General features: G+C 41.9%; 1 protein-coding gene across 1 annotated transcript; it reads right to left on the bottom strand.

Annotated features, from left to right (window-relative positions):
* Positions 1-2,939: 2,939 nt before the first annotated feature.
* Positions 2,940-8,112, bottom strand: LOC119520974 (zinc finger protein 134-like). Its single transcript, XM_037818878.1, has 2 exons — positions 7,926-8,112; positions 2,940-6,050 (listed from the first exon to the last, which is right to left on the bottom strand). Exon 2 carries the CDS (start codon positions 5,593-5,595, stop codon positions 4,870-4,872), a length of 726 nt encoding a protein of 241 aa, XP_037674806.1. The 5' UTR covers positions 5,596-6,050; positions 7,926-8,112; the 3' UTR covers positions 2,940-4,869.
* Positions 8,113-20,972: the final 12,860 nt, after the last annotated feature.

Genomic DNA, 20,972 nt, shown 5'->3' with positions numbered 1-20,972 from the left:
CACATACTTTACAATCAAGTTTCCTCTCTTATTTGGCTTCTTTGTGATGAAACTGAATTAATTACATTATGGTGAACCTCTAATGTACAAATTTAAGAGTAGGGTTTTACTGTAAAGAAACATGTTCAAAGCTCAGAGGAAGTATCTTCATAAATGAACTTTTTGTCGAAGATATAGGAGCTATTGTTTATTGTGTAAAAAGTGTTAATACATCTCTGGGTTTTGTGACCTTTGGAGAATAATCCTATACTTAGAGAAAAAAAATCAAAACAAAGGTGATCTCAGATTAATGAGACAGTGACTTTATGATTCCATTCCACACAACCGCCACAGTCTTTTTCTAACACTCATTAAAATCTGGTTTCTGGGGTAGTTTACACTTTGTTCTGGAAAAGTAAGACCATCTCCAGCAGGTATTTATTGAAGAAGTCACAAATGCACCCAGTCAATGTTTTTCACGTAAAGAAGGTGAGTTGTTTCAAAACACTCTCTTGGTTTTTGTTATCTTTCTAACTGGTAATAAAATGCCCAGTTCTCCAAAAAAATGCCATAATGGAATCTTCACTTATGAATCTTTGTACTTTTACATGAAATAAAAATCCTTTAAAAACTCACGATAAGTAAGGTTTTCAAGCCTAGTCACCCATGCTAACAGAAATCACAAGAACAAAGTGTCCTATCACCTTGCTTTGAGAAAGAAAATGTGATCAGGAAATAAGGGTACGTAATGAATATGATTAATAAAGTAGCTTAAAATATTTCAAATATAACTTTATATTACAGAGAAATAGGTAAAATGGAAAAGAATCAGGAACTAAGGAACCAAAAAGTGAAAGGATTACAGATTCAGAAGGGACAAGGTGAATAAAAAGCTACAGAACTCACTTAGGAAGTCTGTATAGGAGTTACAATGTGCAGAGTCTGGGTCCTCAGGACTTCAAGTCTGAATTATACTTATAGAATTGCCATTAATTTCCCTGTTTCTCATCCGTATTAGTTTTCTAATTCTGCTTAACAAATTGCCACCAACCTAGTTGCTTTAAAAAATACCCACAAATTTATCATCTTACTATTCCATCGGTCAGAAGTCCAGAAGGTCTCAGTGGACTAAAGTCAAGGAGTCGGCAGGCTATGGCCCTTTCTGGAGGCCCTGGAGAGAATCATATTTCTGCTTATCTGTGACATTGGCAGAATTCAGTTGCATGTGGTATAAGGTCTGTGGTCTCTGCTTCCTGCTGCCTGTCAGTTGGGTGTCACCCTTACCTCCCAGAAGCCCCTCTCCCTTCCTGGCACATAGCCCTCCTATGTCTCACACAGCAACGGGGCATCAAATCCTTTTCACACTGCCATATCCCTGACTTTTCTTGTCTTCACATCTTCCTATAGCTATGAAAGGTTCTCCACTTTTAAGGATTCATGGAATTAAACTGGGTTCACCTGGGTAATACAGGATAATCAGCTCACCACAAGGCCTGCAACTTTAATCAGATCTGCCAAGTCCCTTTTACCATGTAAGGTAACACTATATACAGGTTCTGGAAGTTAGGTCATGGGCCTCTTTGGGAGAAACATTCTACCAGTCTGCCAATCTGACCCCCAAAGATTCACATCTGTCTGACATGCAAAATACATTCAACCCAGCCCAGGGTCCCAAAAGGTCTCATCCTATCATAGTATCAAGTTAAAATCTAAATCTCATCCTTAGCTCAAACATTCATATCACATCATCTAAATTATCTAAATCAGGAATGAGTGAGGCTCTGCGTATAACCCATCCTGGGGCACAATTCCTCTCCATCTGTGCACCTACGAAATGAGAAAACAAGTTACTTGCTCCTAAAATACAGTGGTGGGACAGACCTACGATAATACTTTTATATTCTGTTTCAAATGGAGAAAAAAAAATAGGAAGAAAGAAGGGGCCACCGTTTTCATGAAATTTTGAAACCCAGCCCAGCAAACTCCATTACACATCAAGGCCTAGGGAAAGCCATCTGTGGTGTGGGGTCGGACCACTGTGCTGCAGCCCTGCTTTCTGGGCTGGAATCTGCTCTGAGTCATCCTTACTTTTTCATGAAAGATAGCTAGTGTTTTCTCAGCCAACTGTTTCCTGTGTGTAGAATGCTGGAAGTCCATTCTCCTTTAATTTCATTCTGTCTTTGTCTCTTTAGGTCCAAGTGGGCAGTATTTCTGCCAGTGTAAAAGTATCAAGATCTTTGTGGGTCTCCCATGTATGTCACAGTGACTCCCTCCATTAGACAAGAGGCTTGTCCACAGATTATTCCTAATCACCTGTTTCTGGCTTATACTTAGGTGGCTGAGGAATGATGCTTCTAAGCTTCCTGGATGCTCTCTGGTTTGATTGTGGGGATGTGAAAGTCACACCCTTAATCTTTTCAAAGAGCTTTTTGTGTGACTGAATTGACTTTTTGACCTTTCTGCAAAATGTTTTACAGTCACAAACTTGGCCTTCATGACAATGAAATCTCATTTTTCCCCATGCTCACCAAATTTATTCTTGCCATAAGATTATTAGCCAATGCAATTTTATAAGAGGGATAAAAAACCAAGACACCAAACAATTTAAATAGTATTAAAAAGGGCAGGGGGAGGGAAAATATTTGTACGTTGTTTTGATTTTGAACCCTGTGGGCATATTGTATATTCAACACATAAAATTAAACTGAAATTTAAAAACTTAGAAGTGGACGCAGAGGGGTGCAGAAACACACTCCATGTACACCATCAAAGTCAAGCTGGCATCAGAGCAAACGAGACCATTATATATTCAGTCTCTTGACTTTAACGCCTTCTGCAATCAAGATAGGCTGAGAATTTCCTAAATCTCCAAGTCCAAGTTCCTTTCTGTTTAATAGTTCCCTACATTTATTCCCTCCTTCTTGCGTTTTCTTATAACCAGTAAGAAGAAACCAGAACCCACTTTTGATACTTAGTTTGAAAATTTCCTTAGCTAAATATCCACAGAGACTTTGTATATAATTATTTGTAGCAGCTTTATTTCTAATAACTAAAACTTGAAAAACAGACAAATGGATAAATTTTGGTTTATCTGTACAACAGAATGCTACAATAGCAATACAGAGAACGAACTGTTCATATACACAACTTGCTGGATGAAAGACAGCTGACAAAATAAACACTTTATGGTTTCACTTACATAAAATTCTAGAAAAGTTAAATTTATCTTTAGTGGGAGTAAATCAAGGGACGAAGGATTAGGAAGGGCAGGGAGAGAGGCATTACAAGAGGGCATGAGGTGACTTTGGAGATCACAGAAATGTTCATCACCCTGCCTAGGGTGACAGTTTCATAGGTGACCACATGAATCAACGACACTTAGCAAATTGTACACTCTAAGAATGTGTGGTTTACTGCATGTTGTCCTCAATAAAGCTTTAACAAAACAATTCCACATAAAATACTTCTTTTGAGAAACCAGAAGCTCGGGTAACTATATAGTAACTCCATCCCACTCCTTGTGCCTTGGGAAACATATGTCTTCCTCAGTGACAGGAAAAAACTGGCAAGCAAAAAAGGCCATTTCCCCTGAGTCACCAGGAACTCTGGATAGCTATAAAAATTGCATTCTTGGTCTATATGATTTCTCTTCTCTGAGTCCCAAGGTTCCCGCCAGTGCAGCAAAGACATTAGGTAAACCTAATGTCAGGAAGGTGACAGGAATCCAGGAAACCTTTACAGTCTTGGCTCTGCCAGTGGCCTTGGCCAGAAAGAGATCCTGAGAATTTCTGTACACACTCACCCTGTACAGCTACCAAAACTGGAGTACTTGTAGATACACTTTGAAAATGGGCACATCCTCTCTCATCACACCCACTGTTTCTGTACCAATTTAGGTTCCTTCCTGGACACTTGGAGTCTGACAATCACCATCTGAATACCAGATTCTGGCCATCAGGGCACATGGCACTTTGGCAGATCCTGAGGAACAGCTTCCCCTCAAGAGTGCTGTGAAAATGGGACATCCTCCTAAAACAAAACACCCAAATCATGCTGCTCTCCAACAAATTGGAGGTATCCACAACAACTGACTCTTCCTCAAGGTGATATCTGGGCCTTCAAATAACTTTGGAATCCAAAACAGATTATGCCCACAAAGCCCTGCATTCTTGCCTAAAAAGCTTTTGTCAGAAACAGAAAATAACACCAAAAATGGACTGAGAACTCTTCTCTGCCAACCTGCTCTCCCATCTGAGGCACACAAAGCTGGAGGCCCTCTTCAGTTGGGCAGAGCATAATTCTGTTCCCATACCAAAGAACCCCAAGATTAAAAGGGACCTGAACAACAAATAAGTCCATTAGCACAAAAACCAGAGCAATATGAGGCAAGCAGTTTCCAGACAGGGTGATTGGAGGCTAGAAATATCCATCACCAGCATCACTTAGGACCAACAATGCCCATGAAGAAAGTAAAGCTCTGCAAACCAGCACCAGAACACAGTTCAGAGCCTGTTGGCCAAAGATGGGTCATGTCCACACTTATAGCAACCAGAGAGGAGGAAATGAGGTTCCCCCATTGAAAATTTTCTCAAGATTCCTTCCAGGAACTGGTGAGGGAATGTACAGAATTCTGCCTTCCCTGAGGATGCTGGAGTGAGTAATGTCACAACAGCTGGTAAAGTTGACATGGTTTTAGCCACAGGTATTGGCAGTGACATAACTCTGGCAAGAACCTGAGCAGGTTAGAAAGTGCAACTTATTTCCTGAAAGCACACCATACCTGACACTCGTTAGATATCTCCCCAGTGTGGATGTTCGAGACATGAGGTTCAGTATCTGTCTGACAGCTTCCTCTCAAAGGCTAACCCCAGAGCTTCTGTGTGTGCCCTTCTATTGTGTTGAACAAGAAGATAATAAAGCACACTCCCAGCACTCCCAATGCCTTCTCACAGAGTGAATTTTCTGGTGCCGAACAAGGTGAGAGTTTGAGCTGAAGGCTTTCCCACATTCACTGCACTCATATGGCCTTTCTCCAGTGTGTACTTTTTTGTGCCGAACAAGGTGAGAGCTTCTGATAAAGTCTTTCCCACATTCACTGCACACATAAGGCCTTTCACCAGTGTGAACCCTCTGGTGTGCCATAAGATCAGAGCTTTGGCTAAAGAATTTCCCACATTCAACACACTCATAATGCCTTGCCTCAGAGTGGATCCTTTGATGTTTAATGAGGCTATATTTGTGGCTAAATGATTTCCCACATTCACTGCAACTATAAGGACTTTCTCCAGTGTGGATACTCTCATGCTGAGCAAGTGTAGACTTGTGTCTGAAGACTTTCCCGCATTCATTGCATTTGTAAGGCCTTGCTCCAGTGTGAACTCTCTGGTGTACAATAAGGTTGGAGTGATGGCTAAAACATTTCCCACATTCGCCACACTTATAAGGCATTTCTCCAGTGTGGATTCTCTTGTGCTGAACAAGGTTGTCTTTGCGGCTGAAGGCTTTCCCACATTCACCACACTCGTAAGGCCTTTCTCCAGTGTGGATTCTCTGGTGCTGAACAAGTGTGTCTTTGCGACTGAAAGCTTTGCCACATTCACTGCACTTGTAATGCATTTGTCCCTTGTGAAAGGCCTTCCCACTCTCAGCGCTTCTTGGTATCTTCCTCTTGCTGTGGGTGGCCTCTGTCTGGAGACTGCTTGAACCAGTGAGGAAGTTCAATTCCTCTTCACATGTAAAGTGTTTCTCTGATGTGAGAAGTTCTTCACAAACTCTGCAGTTCTTTACAAACAAGGACCTGCCTTCTCTACATTGTACTGCTTCTGGTGGTTGTGGTTTGCCCTAAAATAGAATTTTCTTCCACATGCCCCACACATATAAGATTTCAGTCCGTGGTATATGTCCTGGTGTTCAGTCAAGTGCAAAATATCTTTCAAGATGGGGCTACATGACACAAGGATGGACTGTCTGGGCGGACGAACTTTCCTTGGAAGTACTAACCTGTGATATGCCTTCTACAGAAGTACTCTGCTCAGAAGGTGCCTCTTCATCCTCTACTCCATGCCAACAACCTGAAAGCAGAGAAACTCTGGAGAAGTGCCTGATAACTGTGGTGGAAGGGGGCAATCCCATCTGAAATGTGTGTCTGGCAAACACAAGACTGAGTCTATAATTGTAGTCAGGATGGAACTGGGTTCAGGTTGAAGACAGAGATGTTGTGGCGTACTGGGCTCTTAAGGGCACAGAATAGAGGTTTCATGAGGAACAAAAACAAAAGGATGGAGTGTAGTGGGGGAAGAGAGGCAGTGTCTTCAACATATTCTTCTACAAATCAGCTTTCAGCAGGGCCTTGGTTGCTGGTGACAGGTGAGTGTTACACGGATATGTGTGTCCAGGCCCAGAAAAAAGCACATATGCACAGCTCGTGACACTTTAGTGTATGCAAATATTGGTAAACACTGAAGAGAGAACAGCAGAGAAGACCAGTGAGTGATGGAGCACAGAGAGATGGAGAATAGCTCTGGATCAAAAGTCAAAATAAAAATAATATTGTGCAAGGTGTACAGAATGGAGAGGAAAGATAGAAAAGAGATACGGCGACTGGCTTTGGCACCAATACACTGGTGGGCACGGGACAGGTTCATGTACTATTTGGAAGCAGCCCTGAAGACATGCCCTCTCCCAGTTCCCACTCACTAGGGCCAGGCCCTGTCAAAGCCCCTCTTTCTGTAGGTGGAGACATGCCCTCCTTTTCAGGCTCCCAAGGCTCTACCCCTGTTCCAATTCTGTAACCAGAGAGAACCAGAAATATAAGTTCTAGGGGAAAGAAAGGGCAGGTGAGTAGAAAACACTGGCCAAGCACAGCCCTCGTGTCAGAGATCACAACCTACACATCAAAGATCTGTAAATACTACAGAAAGAACCTCAGAAAAATGTCTTACAGGAATTGCCCAGTGGGCCCAAGCAGTGACCATGACGGTAACTCATGGCCTGAGCAGGCCCGGGGATATGTCAGCTAGAAGAGGGGCCTGAACCTGGAGCACAGAGGTATCTTGGATGGGAAGAGTCACCTAGGCAGGGAGAGGTCAGGCAGGGTGGGATCCACTGAGCTGAGTGAAAGTCTCCTGAACATCTAGAAGAATAGAAATGGGGAGGATAGCACGGAAAGCATATTTAGGGGCAGGAGATAAGGAGTTGATGTTGGGACATGGTGATTCTGAGATTACCGGGAATGGAGACATCATGTGGGCAGCTGTAGATCTATATCTGGAGTTCTGAGGAGGGGGTCGGGATGGAGATTTCCAAGGGTTAAGGACTAGTTGTCTGTGCCATCTTCCAGATGATCAGAACAAAGCAAAATAAACAAACAAAAAGCGTGTATGGCCCTTCGGTACCTATGTCACACACATGGGATGCAATGGGAAATCCTTTTCATTCTATCTTTAAAATCTACACAGAATCTAATGTCCGGCCCCACCCCCTGCAGCCACTGCCCTGGGTCCAGTCACTACCACAACATGCCCGGAACCTGGAGCCTGCTGCGGTAGCCTCCACAGTGCCTTCCTGCCTCCATCCTCATCATTCCCATCCCACAGCTGTCTGTTCACCCCTGAGTAAACGCAGCTGTTTTTAAAACCCTCACTCAGATCCAGCGTCCTCGGAATGAAGGTTCAATTCCTCACACACTCTGCAGAAACGGGGACTCCAGTCTTCCCGAAGGTCCAGGCTGAGCCGCCCAGTCTTTGCCGGTGCTGGCCCCGGGCCGGTAACCCGCTCCCACACCTCACCACTCGGGCTGGCAGGAAGGGGGTCTCAACACGCGAGCACCTCACTGACCTGGACTAGGGGCCTGGGCTACACGGACGGGAGCAGGCGCTCTCATTCGGGACTCCATGACTCGGAAGCAGAGGCCAGGACGGGTGAGGGTCGGCGGACTCGGCACTTACCTGCGGACCTCACCGGGCAGCCCGGCCACGGCGGGGTCACCGAGAGCGCGGACGCCGCCACCGCCAAGCCTCGGACCCGCCTCTGTGCAGCAGGGACAGGGCCTCCTCCCGCGCCTTTCCGGGTCCCTCACATCGGGCCTGACCCAGCGTCCCAACCCTCTGCTCCCGCGTATCCAACCAAGAGCAGAAAAATGTCCGCCGCGAGGAAGCTGCCGGAAGTACCGCCCAGTCGCCGTCCATACGCAGAGAAGCGCGCCAATCACGGACTTCGATTGGCACAGCGCCGCCGTCGCGCGGCGCAGAGATTTCTGGAGAATGTAGTTCCGACTGTTCGGTCCCCCTTGGGTAGGCGTGCGTGCCTCGACCTCTAGTCGAGGTCTGCTGGCTCTGCAAAGGGGCACCGGGGGATGGTCCCCAAAGACTCAGGGGCACCGGGAGATGGTCCCCAAAGACTCAGAGGGCTGAACAGAGCTCGCTGCGCTTAAAGGGCGTGCACCTGGGTTCCGGGGAGTGTAGTGTGCACTTGGACATGTTTACTGACATACTCTTTCCGATATTCCTTAAAGCTACAAACCAGGTGTCACTTGGAGTCCACTCGTAGCTGAGAGATAACCATTTCCTTGTCATTTTTTAAATATCTGTAGACTGAAGCTTTAGAATCCGTTTTGTGAGAGCTTCAGGGGAAGAGAGAGTTGTCTCCAGACAGTGCCAGGGCAGGAGGGAAGAGGTTTGTTGGGGGGCCCTGAAGCAGATGGATAAGCTGGCGCTCTACCTCTGGTTTCCTCTGAAAATTTTTCTCTTGCCTGTATAATCACTGATTCTGTCCCATGCAATGATCGACACTCCTTTTTCTAGATATTAGTTCTTACTCTGTATCCTGAGATACATGATTCCTTTTTAGAATCTGAGGCCTCTCTTAAATGGAGGGCAACTATTCAAATGCATTCCTGCTTGGACAACATATGACGTTGTCCCAGTCGGGGCACATGTGCAAAGGGGGCATCTGAACAGAGAAATAAAGGTTTGGGATCCGATGAGTTCATGTACTTGTTGTGAAGTGAGGATCATTTCACCAGTCATTGTAGGTATGGGGTCCTCATGGAGCGCTGAGATTATCCCGGAAAAATTCTTGTGAAATGTTAATTCCTGTAAGTTATTGGTAAGATAATGTAGTTATTTGAGGATAGTGGCAGAAAGTTCTAGGGAAACAGATTTGTGACAGGAGTTAAAAGTTCTCAGTGCTGCTTGAGCAGGAGACTCTGAAATCTAAGAAGTGAGAGAATGAAGCCAAGTACAAAGGTGGGATGGAAACTTGACCATGCTCAGGACTTTTTCTGAAAAATGTGATTCTTTTTGCCTTCTGGAAAACTAGTACCATCTTGGACAGAGAGGCAAAAATGATATCTAGAAAGACTTGTCAAAAAGGTGAAAATGGAGACTCAGGCAAGATGGCGGCATAGAGAGGAGTGGAAGCTAAGTAGTCCCCCCTGGAACAACTACAAAAAAACAGAAACAACTAGTAAATAATCCAGAATAACTGCGGGGGGACAAACGAGACCATCCACTCATCATACACCAACCTGAATTGGGAGGAATGCCCGAGAACACAGCATAAAATCTGTAAGTAAAACCTGTGGAACCAAGTCGGGAGACCCCCTCCCCCATACCCCAAGCTGCGGAGCCGCGTGGTGCCACAGAGAAGCTCTCTCCCAGCAAGCAAATATAGCTCAGCTGAGCTCCAGCTGGGGTTTTAAGTAGCGAGTGTGAACTGCTCACTACAGGTACGCAGCCCCAAAAAACAGACAGAGGCTTTGGGTGACGACTGACCTGGGAGAGCTGGAGGGTCGCCTTGGACTGGGTCTGAAGGGGACTGTCTGTTTCTTTTTCGGCTCAGTGGAGAAAGCCCCAGCCATTTTCAGTTTCCAGGGCTGTGACTCAGGGAAGGGCGGAGACAGCACAAGCAGAGAGAGAGAGACCATTGAAATGCTAATGACCTCCACCTGGGGGGTCTGTCCTCTCTAGGAGGAAAGGGGTGGGCCCTTTCCACTCAGAACCAGACCCCAGAGCCTGGGGGAACACGGCCATACCTCCTCACACCAGTCAAGAATTATAGGCTAACAGGCATCACCTGCTAGGCAGAAAAGCACAGTGACCCGAGGCATCAAAGGGTGGAGAAATTTTCTAAGACACACCCACAAGGAAACCAGATACTGAATATTTCTTCCCTCTGGGACCTGAGCCTGTTCTGGTCTGGGAAAACCTGATTTGGATAACCAAGGAAACCATGCCTAGACAACAGAAAATTACAACCTACACTAAGAAAAACAAAGTTATGGCCCAGTCAAAGGAACAAACGTACACTTCAACTGAGATACAGGAATTTAAACAACTAATGCTAAATCAATTCAAAAAGTTTAGAGAAGATATTGCAAAAGAGATAGAGGCTGTAAAGGAAGCACTGGACATGTATACGGCAGAAATCAAAAGTTCAAAAAACCTACTAGTAGAATCTATGGAAATGAAAGGCACAACACAAGAGATGAAAGACACAATGGAAACATACAACAGCAGGTCTCAAGAGGCAGAAGAAAACACCCAGGAACTGGAGAACAAAACACCTGAAAGCCTACACGCAAAGGAGCAGATGGAGAAAAGAATGAAAAAATATGAGCAACATCTCCGGGAACTCAAGGATGAAACAAAGTACAATAATGTACGTATCATTGGTGTCCCAGAAGGAGAAGAGAAGGGAAAGGGGGCAGAAGCAATAATAGAGGGAATAATCAATGAAAATTTCCCATCTCTTATGAAAGACATAAAATTACAGATCCAAGAAGCGCAGCGTACTCCAAACAGAAGAGATATGAATAGGCCTATGCCAAGACACTTAATAATCAGATTATCAAATGTCAAAGACAAAGAGAGAATCCTGAAAGCAGCAAGAGAAAAGCAATCCATCACATACAAAGGAAGCTTAATAAGACTATGTGCGGATCTCTCAGCAGAAACCATGGAGGCAAAAAGGAAGTGGTGTGATATATTTAAGATACTGAAAGAGAAAAACCACCAACCAAGAATCCTGTATCCAGCAAAGCTGTCCTTCGAATATGAGGGAGAGCTCAAAATATTTTCTGACAAACAGACAATGAGAGACTTTGTGAACAAGACACCTGCCCTACAGGAAATACTAAAGGGAGCACTACAGGGTGATAGAAGACAGGAGTGTGTGGTTTGGAACACAATTTTGGGAGATGGTAGCACGACAATGTAAGTACACTGAACAAAGGTAACTATGAATACGGTTGAGAGAGGAAGGTGGGGAGCATGTGAGACACCACAAGAAAGGAGGAAAGATAACTACTGGGACTGTGTAACTTGGTGAAATCTAGAGTATTCAACAATTGTGATAAAATGTACAAATATGTTCTTTTACGAGGGAGAACAAGCAAATGTCAACCTTGCAAGGTGTTAAAAATGGGGAGGCATTGGGGGAGGGATGCAATCAGCATAAACTAGAGACTGTAACTAATAGAATCATTGTATTATGCCTCCTTTAATGTAACAAAGGTGATATACCAAGGTGAATGCAGATAAGAGAGGGGGATAGGGGAGGCATGTTAGACACTTGACATTGGTGGTATTGTCTGAGTCTTTATCCTACTTTGATTTAAGGTTATTTTTCCTTTTGCTGCTTCCTAGCTGTCATTTTTTTTGTTTCCTCTTTCTTTTGCCTCTCTACCTTCTTTGACTCTCCCTCCTGCCTTGTGGAAGAAATGTAGATGCTCTTGCTTAGTATGAGCAGAATGTTCAATTAGGATGAACTTAAATGTTTGGAAATGAACAGGGGTGTTGGCAGCATGCTGTGAGAATAACTAACAGTGCCGAATGGTGTGTGAATGAGGTGGAAAGGGGAAGCTCAGAGTCATATATGTCACCAGAAGGAAAGTTGGAGGTCAAAAGATGGAAATGTATAAAACTGAATCCTATGGTGGGCAATGTCCATGATCAACTGTACAAATACTAGAAATCACTTCATGAACCAGAACAAATGTATGACAATACAATTAGAAGTTAATAATAGAGGGGCATATAGGGAAGAACTATATACCTATTACAAACTATATACTACAGTTAGTAGTATTTCAGCATTTTTTCATAAACAGTAACAAACGTACTATATCAATACTAGGAGTCAACAATTGAGGGGGTTGGTTAGGGATAGGGGAGGTTTAGAGTTTCCTTTTCTTTTTTTCTTTTTTCATCTTTCACTTTATTTCTTGTCTGGAGTAATGAAAAGTTTCTAAAAATTGAACAAAAATTAAGTGTGGTGATGGTTGCACAGCTGTATGAGGGTACCCAGGGGCAAGTGATTGTACACTTTGGATCTTTGGATAATTGTATGGTATCTGAACAATCTCAATAAAAATGAAAAAAAAAAAAAGGTGAAAATGGACAGAGAACTTGGGCTGTCATATTCATTCACTTCTATAACAAATATCAGTGAGCACCTACTGGCTTTCAGTCGTTGTTTTAGCTGTCTAGACACATCGGGGGTTGTTTTGCAGGTGTGATGCATATAAAAAACATGTCCTGCATTCAATTACTGTGTTCTGTGTCCTGTATTGACTTTTTCAGGCTACACTAAGCTAATTGTATTTAACTATTTTCTGTAAATTACAAAATTTGGCAAATGGGGTTGTTTTCTCAGCACAGTAATTGTTCCTTAACTTACTTAAATGGTGATATTAGCTGAACGTCACACCTTCATAAATAAGGGTCTAGACAATCCTCTATGGTCTTTCCTGGAAATTAAATACTAAAAAGAAAAAAAAAAGTATGAGAAAGGGTACAAAATGCTATGCAATTATGACCTGAAGTAGGCATGAGAACATACCAGGTGGACATCTTGAGAAAAGGCATTCCAAAGGTAGAAAAACAAGTGCAAAACCTCTCTATCAAGGGAGACTTCAGTGTGTTTGCAAAGCGTCCATGAGGCTAGCGTAGCTGGAGCATGGTGGGGCAGGAAACAAAAAGTCGGGAAAGCTTTCAGTGAGGGAATAGTCACGGTAGGTTACGTTGGACTATTGCATGGTCTTAAGCCTCCTATATCAAAAATAAAGTCCCTTCATCTACATGAGTCTGTTTATGACATTACAATTTGTTTTCTAATTTGTTTTTCTATTTGTTTGTTCCTGTGTCAGTAAACACAATCTCATCTTCTTCCTGCAACTTAGTTTGCCTGAAAACTAGTACTTCCTTTCCAAATTTGTTTGGTTTGACTAAAGTTTACCTTTTTCCATTAAGTTTAAAGTAATCTACAGACTTCCCATTTATTTAATTCATGCACTAGGTAATAATTTAAATTATTCTAAATAACTTATGGGAAATTTGAAATCACTATAATATCAAAGAATCCAATTCAAGGATATGTACTACTGGTATATTGTTGGGGACGATTAAGGTAGCATGTATGAAATCCACCCTCAGCGATGCCGGAGATATGCAACATGGCTGCTGGGGCTGATGCAATAGCGGCTTAAGTTGCCCTCAGCCTTCTACGGAAGTGATAGCCGTTCGCGCCTAAGATTCGCGCCTAGAGTGCTAGCTTTACTACCTGCCTTCTACCCCAGCAACAGTAGCCACCAATCCTGTGCTAGCCTTACATCTGCCATCCGCCCTAGCAACAGCAGCAGCCAATCCTAGGCCGCCACCCGCCTTTGCAGCCACCAATCCTAGGCCGCCACCCGCCTTTGCAGCCACCAATCCTAGGCCGCTACCCGTTCGTACTAGCCACTCCCTCTACCTTAGAGTATATATACCCTGCCTCTTCAATAAAGTTTTGCAGCTTGATCAGAAATCTGTCTTGCTGTGGTTCTTCGTGTCTCTTGTCCCATACCATTCTTCCCTCGCAGGAGCTGGAGCCTCGGTTGATTGTCCTGCAGGCCGGGGCAGTATATATAATAATATTTTCTCCTATAGTTTAAAATGTATCCATTACAGGTAATTTCCAAAGAGATGAGATATATATATATATATATATATATATATATATATATATATATGAGAGACTTGAACCACCATTTGGTGTGATTGAATGAATGTTAAGAAAAACTTGCATAAGAGGTGGTGCTGGATGCCCAATATATTTGCTATGGCCTCAAGCAATTTTGGAACACAAGGAGCACATAGGGCCTGTCCTCTATCCCATCATCAGTGTAGAAATAGCTTCTTAAGTTCTAAAAAATTTCTTTGTGATTTTGAAGCCTTATTATTTTATCCTTATAACTATTATTCTTTTCATAAAGGAAATGTCTTTTAGTACAATCTTTACGCATTTTGCCTTGCAACACCACAAGAGGGCAATGTTGTCACAGGACAAAAACACGTGAAGCATAAAACCACATAAATCTGGACAAAGTTAAGGAGAAAAATATTACAGACGGAAACACAAAACTTTCTGTAACAGTCATAAAACCATATCATCTATGAAATTTAAAAGAATATTTAATGCAGACATATCAACATATAATCAGATGCAGCATTAAAACAGAACTTTCTACGTATTAAAAGATATAGCTTAAACAGAAACCGTGGCAAATTCCTTATAAGTTTTTCCAAATATAGGTTACTAAGAACAAGAACTTTTGAGAAAATATTGGAATAAGAAGATGAATGAAGTCAGTAAAATAAAGGCACAGAACAATAGAGCTTCATTATTAACATGGGTTCATAAAGAAAGAAAAAGCTCTGACTAAAAATATGCTCACTTAGAATACATGTTATAAAAACATTTCAAGAAGAGGCAGAAAATTGTTGCAGAGATAAATAAATTACGAGCTCTTGTAAGTTTTAGTACATGCTCTCAGAAAATGACAACTCAAGTGGCAAAACATAAGTAGAAATATAAATAATACTAATAATATAATATTTGGAGGATACACACATCCCGGTAATATACTTCTGAATATTTACAAAAATTTACATTCAGTATGTCAAAAATGACTCAGCAATGAAGATTTCTGAATTTTCAGAGTCATCTGTGGGATGTGTACATTAATTAATCTGCGAGAGTAGCCTTTCTTAAAGGTGGCATTCTACAAGAGACTCTGACCCTAAGGAAAATTATTTGAGTCAATGTTGTCTTATTTTCCAAAGGAATGTAAATAACTAGTACTAGTCTAATCTCATAAAAGACAAATTACTCCATTGCCTGCAATTGATTTCTTCCGGTTGATAGAGAGTAGTGAGCGGAACTCACACAAGGATGTAGATAACAAGTCAACTTTCTTTCTTGGCTGCTCTATTGACGTCTCTTAAATATCTTCAGTTTGTGCTGAACACCATAAAATAACATAGCAGAAGCCATTTCTCCAGCATGAGCGGAAACCACTTCCTCGGCTGCGGCGAGTGATATTAGAGGAATCCTTTGGTAAAAATTCACTGTCAGGAAAGATGGCCCCAGTGCATATGCTCACCTCAGATGTTTACTTAGTCAGAAACACGTAAGAAGGCTGAAGCAATCTACCATGTGGTATTTGTTATATTTTGTGGCTTTGCAAGAACAAATAAAGCGGAATTATTGTTTGCATTGGAGGAGATTTTCAGGTTTTGTTTTCTCTCGGGATGGGTATTTCAAACATGAGGGTGAGATCACTACAGTGTGCCTCAAGGAACATGGTTTCCAGACACTGGGTGAATTGCAATCACCTGGCGACCCGGGTGGACATACAGGCACCAATCTCTCCCCAATTTCAGTGTGTCTGAGCTCAGGCATCCTTTATTAGTTCCACTGGTGATGCTGATACACATAAAAAAACAAGATCCACTGCCCTAGAATATCCAGTTTGCAAAATATAAGCCTGAGCCTGTGTACTCTGTGTTAGTTTCTCAGATGGGGTGCATTAACTAATTTTTATAAAGACTATTGCAATCACAGATATAATTTATAACAATAGTGATATAACACAAGTTAAAATATGTTATAGATCATTAGTGTAACATATACAATACAAGAAAATATGACATCTAATAAACATAATATATATTATAAATAGCCGCTAGTCCTTGGACTGAAATAAGGCATCCAAGAAAGATCCCTCTCCAACACCCAATTAAGATTTTTTTTAACATTCTATTTTGAAATACTTTCAAACTTAGGATTTTGTAATTTAGGACAGTTAGAAAAATGACGCAAACCTCAGACAGCAAACTCCAACACACTCCTATTCTCTCAGCTACCCAGATCCACCAATTTTAATATTTTGCCACATTTGTCATATCATTCTATCAATCTATTATCTATCTATTATCTATCTATCTATCTTATCTATCTATCTATCTATCTATCTATCTGTCTATCTATCTATTTATGAATACAAAAGACCTTGTTAAGAACATGAAAAGACAGGGTATACAGGGAGAAAATGTTTACAAACCACATATCTAACAAAATATAGTATGTAAAAATTGTGTAAAGAACACTTGCAAACCAACAGTATAAAAAGAAATGGTCTGATTGGAACATGCACAACAGACGTGAAGAGACATTTCAGTGAAGAGAGTATGGGGTGGAATAAAGCACTTGAAAAGATGATCAACATCAAACAGTTGGAGAAATGCAAATTAAGACCCATTTATTTGAACAGCTAAAATAAAAAGTTAACTGCTTGTTCAGCTATACATTGAAAGTTAACACCTTTCTATACGTATATTATATTTTATAATAACACCAGTTATAACAAGGGTGATCCTAGCAGTGATGGGGGACCTTAGTAGTAATACAAGAGTTCTGTATCTTGACAGTAGTCACACAAATCTACACACCTGATGAAATACAGAATTGTGCTGTCAATTGCTGGCTCTAATATAGTACTTAAATCATTTGATATGTAACTATGGAGGGAAACTGGATAAAGGGTGCACTGGACTTCCTGTCCTACTTTTACAACTTCCCATGAATATATAATTATTTTTAAATAGAAACTTATAGGAAGTACAGAATTGACTATTTACATGCAGTAGGCAGTTTAAGATGAAGTTGATAAATGCGGATAGTGAAACAAGAAGAAACGGGAACTCTGGGTACCTCTGTATCTACGAAAGAAACCATTTGTGTAGTTTGCTGCTAATTCTTCTGGGTGTTGCCATATGTTTGCACCTCTGTGACTACACTGGTCTTGTGTTTGTGAGGTGTCGGCGTCACCAAGTTTAGTAATTTCCTGTCAATGTTGATCACAGCTCTCAATCATTCTGACGAATTTACTTGTGAATATTCTTAGGTAATTTTTTTCTGTTTCTATTTTTATTTTCTTGTAGTTTCTTTGTATGGATTTCATGCTGCTCCTTTTTCATAATTTATCTTTGATTAGGTGAGTTCTCTTGAAACAACTTCTTGGCAGTACTGCTTTTATTTTTCCTATTTGAAAACAATATGTAGTGGTGAACGCGTAACTATGCGATTATACCAGGAATCACTGATTGCTGACTTAGGATGGAATGTATGGTGTGTGAATAACACTGCTTGAAAGAGGGATACAAATGCTGGAGAAAATGTGGAGAGAAGGATGTACCTATTCACCGTTGGTAGGGAAGTAGAATGGCGCAGCCCAGCTGGAGGGCAGTGTGGTGGTTCCACAGGAAGCTAACTACGGGGTTGCCATATGGTCCCGCAACCCTGTTACTGGGTGTATACCTGGAGGAACTAAGAGAGGGGACATAAGTGGACATTTGCACACTGGTTTTGTGGCAGCAGTATTCACGGTTTGCAATGGATGGAGGTGGCCTAAGGGTGCATCAACTAATAAACGGAATGGTGAACTGTGGTGTGTACATACAATGGAATATCATGGCAGCAAGAAGGAATGAAGTTGTGAGGTATGCAAATAGGTGAATGGGCCAGGAGGACAGTAGGTTGAATGAAATAAGCCAAAATTGAAAAGACAAACATTTTAACACCTCACAGATATGGACTAACAACAACATGCAAACTCTGAGAATTGAATCTCGGAGCACGGTTATCAGGGGAAGGCTTATGGTAAAGGTTCCTAGATTGTAAGTTCTTACAACAGTCACATCTGTCCATGAGTTGCAATGGTTATCTCTAAGTTCTGAGATGCTGAGTTGTTTGTGTGTGACCTGGTCATTCCCTGGAGCTTCTGGTGTCTGTGTGGCACCTGAGACTCAGAGCCAGAGCTCAGCAGCTGTGAGTGTCGGCATTGCCCCGTGCAGCAACTGTTAAAGAGGCTGAAAAGGAGATCAGACTTTGATTGGAGATGTGAACAAAATGGATTTGGTTGAAACTGGGGTAGATCAGACTAAAAGGTAGACGATGATACTGACTGTGTTTTAAAACTTTGGCTTCTGTGTGGAACCAAAGGAAGAGATATTTATTTGGTACAAAATCTGTATTTTCTGTAGCACACTATATAATTTAATTTGTATGGTCAGTTTACTCAAACACCATAATTACATGGACCCTTGAATAGGCAGTGAGATCTGGTTGGTTTGTATGGGTCTGCGTGAAGCCCCTACACATCCCAGAGTAATCTGGGCAAAGAATAAAGAGTATTTGCAAAGCCCCCTTGAAAGACTGGGGGAAAATGTGGAAATATTAAACTTCCCCAGCTGGGGAATTCCTGATATTCTCACAAGCACTGGGGACTATGAGTTCAGTACGTTGAACCCTTGATCTTGGGGCTTGCGCTTATGAAGCTTGTCACTGCAAAGGAGAGGCTAAGCCTACTTATAGTTGTGCCTGAGTCACCCTCACAGAACCTCTTTTGTTGCTCAGATGTGGCCTCTCTCTCTAAGCCAACACTTCAGGTAAATTCACTGCCCTCCCCACTACATGGGACATGACTCCCAGGGGTGTAGGTCTCCCTGGAAACGTGGGTCGGGACTACCAGGGAAGAGCCTGGAACTTGCACTGTAGGATTGAGAAAGCTTTTTTAACCAAAAAGGGGAAAAGAAATGAAACAAAATAAAGGTTCAGTGGCTGAGATATTTCAAATGGAGTTAAGAGGCCATTCTCGAGGTTACTCTTACGCATTATACAAATATCCCCTTTTATTTTTTTAATTCATTTTTATTGAGATATATTCATGTACCATGCAGTCATATAAAACAAAGCATACATTCAATTAAATATTCCCTTTTAGTTTTTAGTTTATTAGAATAGATGGAAGAAACCACCTGAAACTGTTGAAGTGCAATCCAGTATCCTTGATTCTTGAAGATGATTGTATAACTTTATAGCTTTACGGTGTGATCGTGTGATTGTGAAAACCTTATGGCTCACATTCCCTTTATCCAGCATATGGACAGATGAGTAGAAAAATGAGGACAAAAAGTAAATGAATAATGGGGGGGATGAGGGGGATGAGATGTTTTGGGTGTTCTTTTCTACTTTATTTTTATTCTTATTTTTATTTTTACTTTTTGGAGTAATGAAAATGTTCAAAAATATGACACTATGAACAATTTTTGTACCCTTTGGATGACTGTATGGTATCTGAATATATTTCAATAAAATTGCATTAAAAAATAAAAAATATGAAATATCTGACACCATAGAACTGAGGTCTCCAATATGGTAGCCACTAGTTAACATTTAAATGAAATAAAAGTTAAAATGCAGTTCCTCATTCAACTAGCCACATTTCAAGGGAGCATATAAAAGTTATAACTATGTAAGGGTATAGAAATATATTATATGTAAACTATAGGTATATAGAATATTAAAAAAAAAAAACAAGCTCATTCACCAACTCATATTAAGCAATGCAACAATGTAAGTGAAGTAAAATGTCCCAAAGTTCCCTAAGCAACAACAAGGAACCCCCTCCCCAATGGCTGGACACTGGGGTATCCTTCAGTTGTGCAGAATTCAATTTTTGTTTTTAACCACAATTTTCAGAGGGAGATCTGAGATTATTTGGAAGTACCGATAACCTAGGATTGGAAAATTTTCCTTCATTTGATGTGAAACTGCCAGTAAGACACTTTGAAGAATATGGCTCAGCAATAAATCACCAAAATAAGGAGTATAGATCGCTTGGCTCTGGAGTGAGGGAAGATGGTCCAACTGGGCGAGGAGTGAGTGGAAATCTGGTTGAAGAGACCACTCTGGAGGCTTGAGGAGAGCCTGGGTGTGCAGTACCAGCGTGAACAAAAGGAGAGGAGGGGCTTTCTTCATCACAGCTGTAGCTACTCAGGACAACTTCTAAGGGAGATAATTTGATTTTGGGGGTGGTGGTGGACTATTTGGACAGTTTGGATGATTCCTGAGGAAAAATTTCAGGTCCACCCTCAGGCAAAGTCCCAGGTCTCTCCATCAGAAAAAAACAACAACATAATATTCTCACTCTGAGACAACTTCATTCTCTGGTGTTCAGACTTTCCTCTGTAGGGCAAAGACCTTGTTTACTTCATCTCCTGTTTCCATGTCAATTCCTTTGGTCTTTATTTCTTGCTATTCATTGGATCTTAGGAAATTCTTCTAGAAGCTCAGGAGTAGCCACTGCCACACTTGCCTCCACTGAAGTTGTTTGCTCCTGACCAGTGACACTAAGTGACGAGATATAGACAAGCTGCATCACTGATCCCTGCAGAAGTTCAAGCCATTGAAGCAGCCGTTCTACATAACTTCTGGACCTCACTGTTTCCCAGGTGACCACAGCAGCAGTTAGTTAGAGGAATGTGGGACACAGCAGCCCCAGCCCCAGAGTGGGAGGGATTGGGGTTGACAGATGAGGGATGTGAAGCCCAAGATCTGAATCTCTTCCTGGGACTCTGAATAGGGTAAGAGAGCACATCTCAGCAGAGTCCACATTATGGCTTTAGGTTGGAAGGGACCAGCAGAAGGTGCAGGATCTGCAGAGCCTCCTCTTGTCCACATGCTCTGTGTTAAGCGTCAGGCCTGGCCACCCAGATTTTATCTCCACCCCCCCACACACACACACACTTGTTGAAACCCCAGGTGGAAGCTCCAGGCACACCAAAATCAGACCCTCATGTCCCTCATCCTTTTCTCCCCACACACCTCCATCC

This window comes from Choloepus didactylus, chromosome 27 (genome assembly GCF_015220235.1).
Source record: "Choloepus didactylus isolate mChoDid1 chromosome 27, mChoDid1.pri, whole genome shotgun sequence".
Classification (NCBI taxonomy): domain Eukaryota; kingdom Metazoa; phylum Chordata; class Mammalia; order Pilosa; family Megalonychidae; genus Choloepus; species Choloepus didactylus.
This window is presented reverse-complemented; position numbering and strand designations above follow the sequence as displayed.

Coding starts and splice junctions, on each gene's coding strand:
- LOC119520974 (XM_037818878.1), bottom strand. CDS start 5,595: ATGCATTACAAGTGCAGTGAATGTGGCAAAGCTTTCAGTCGCAAAGAC.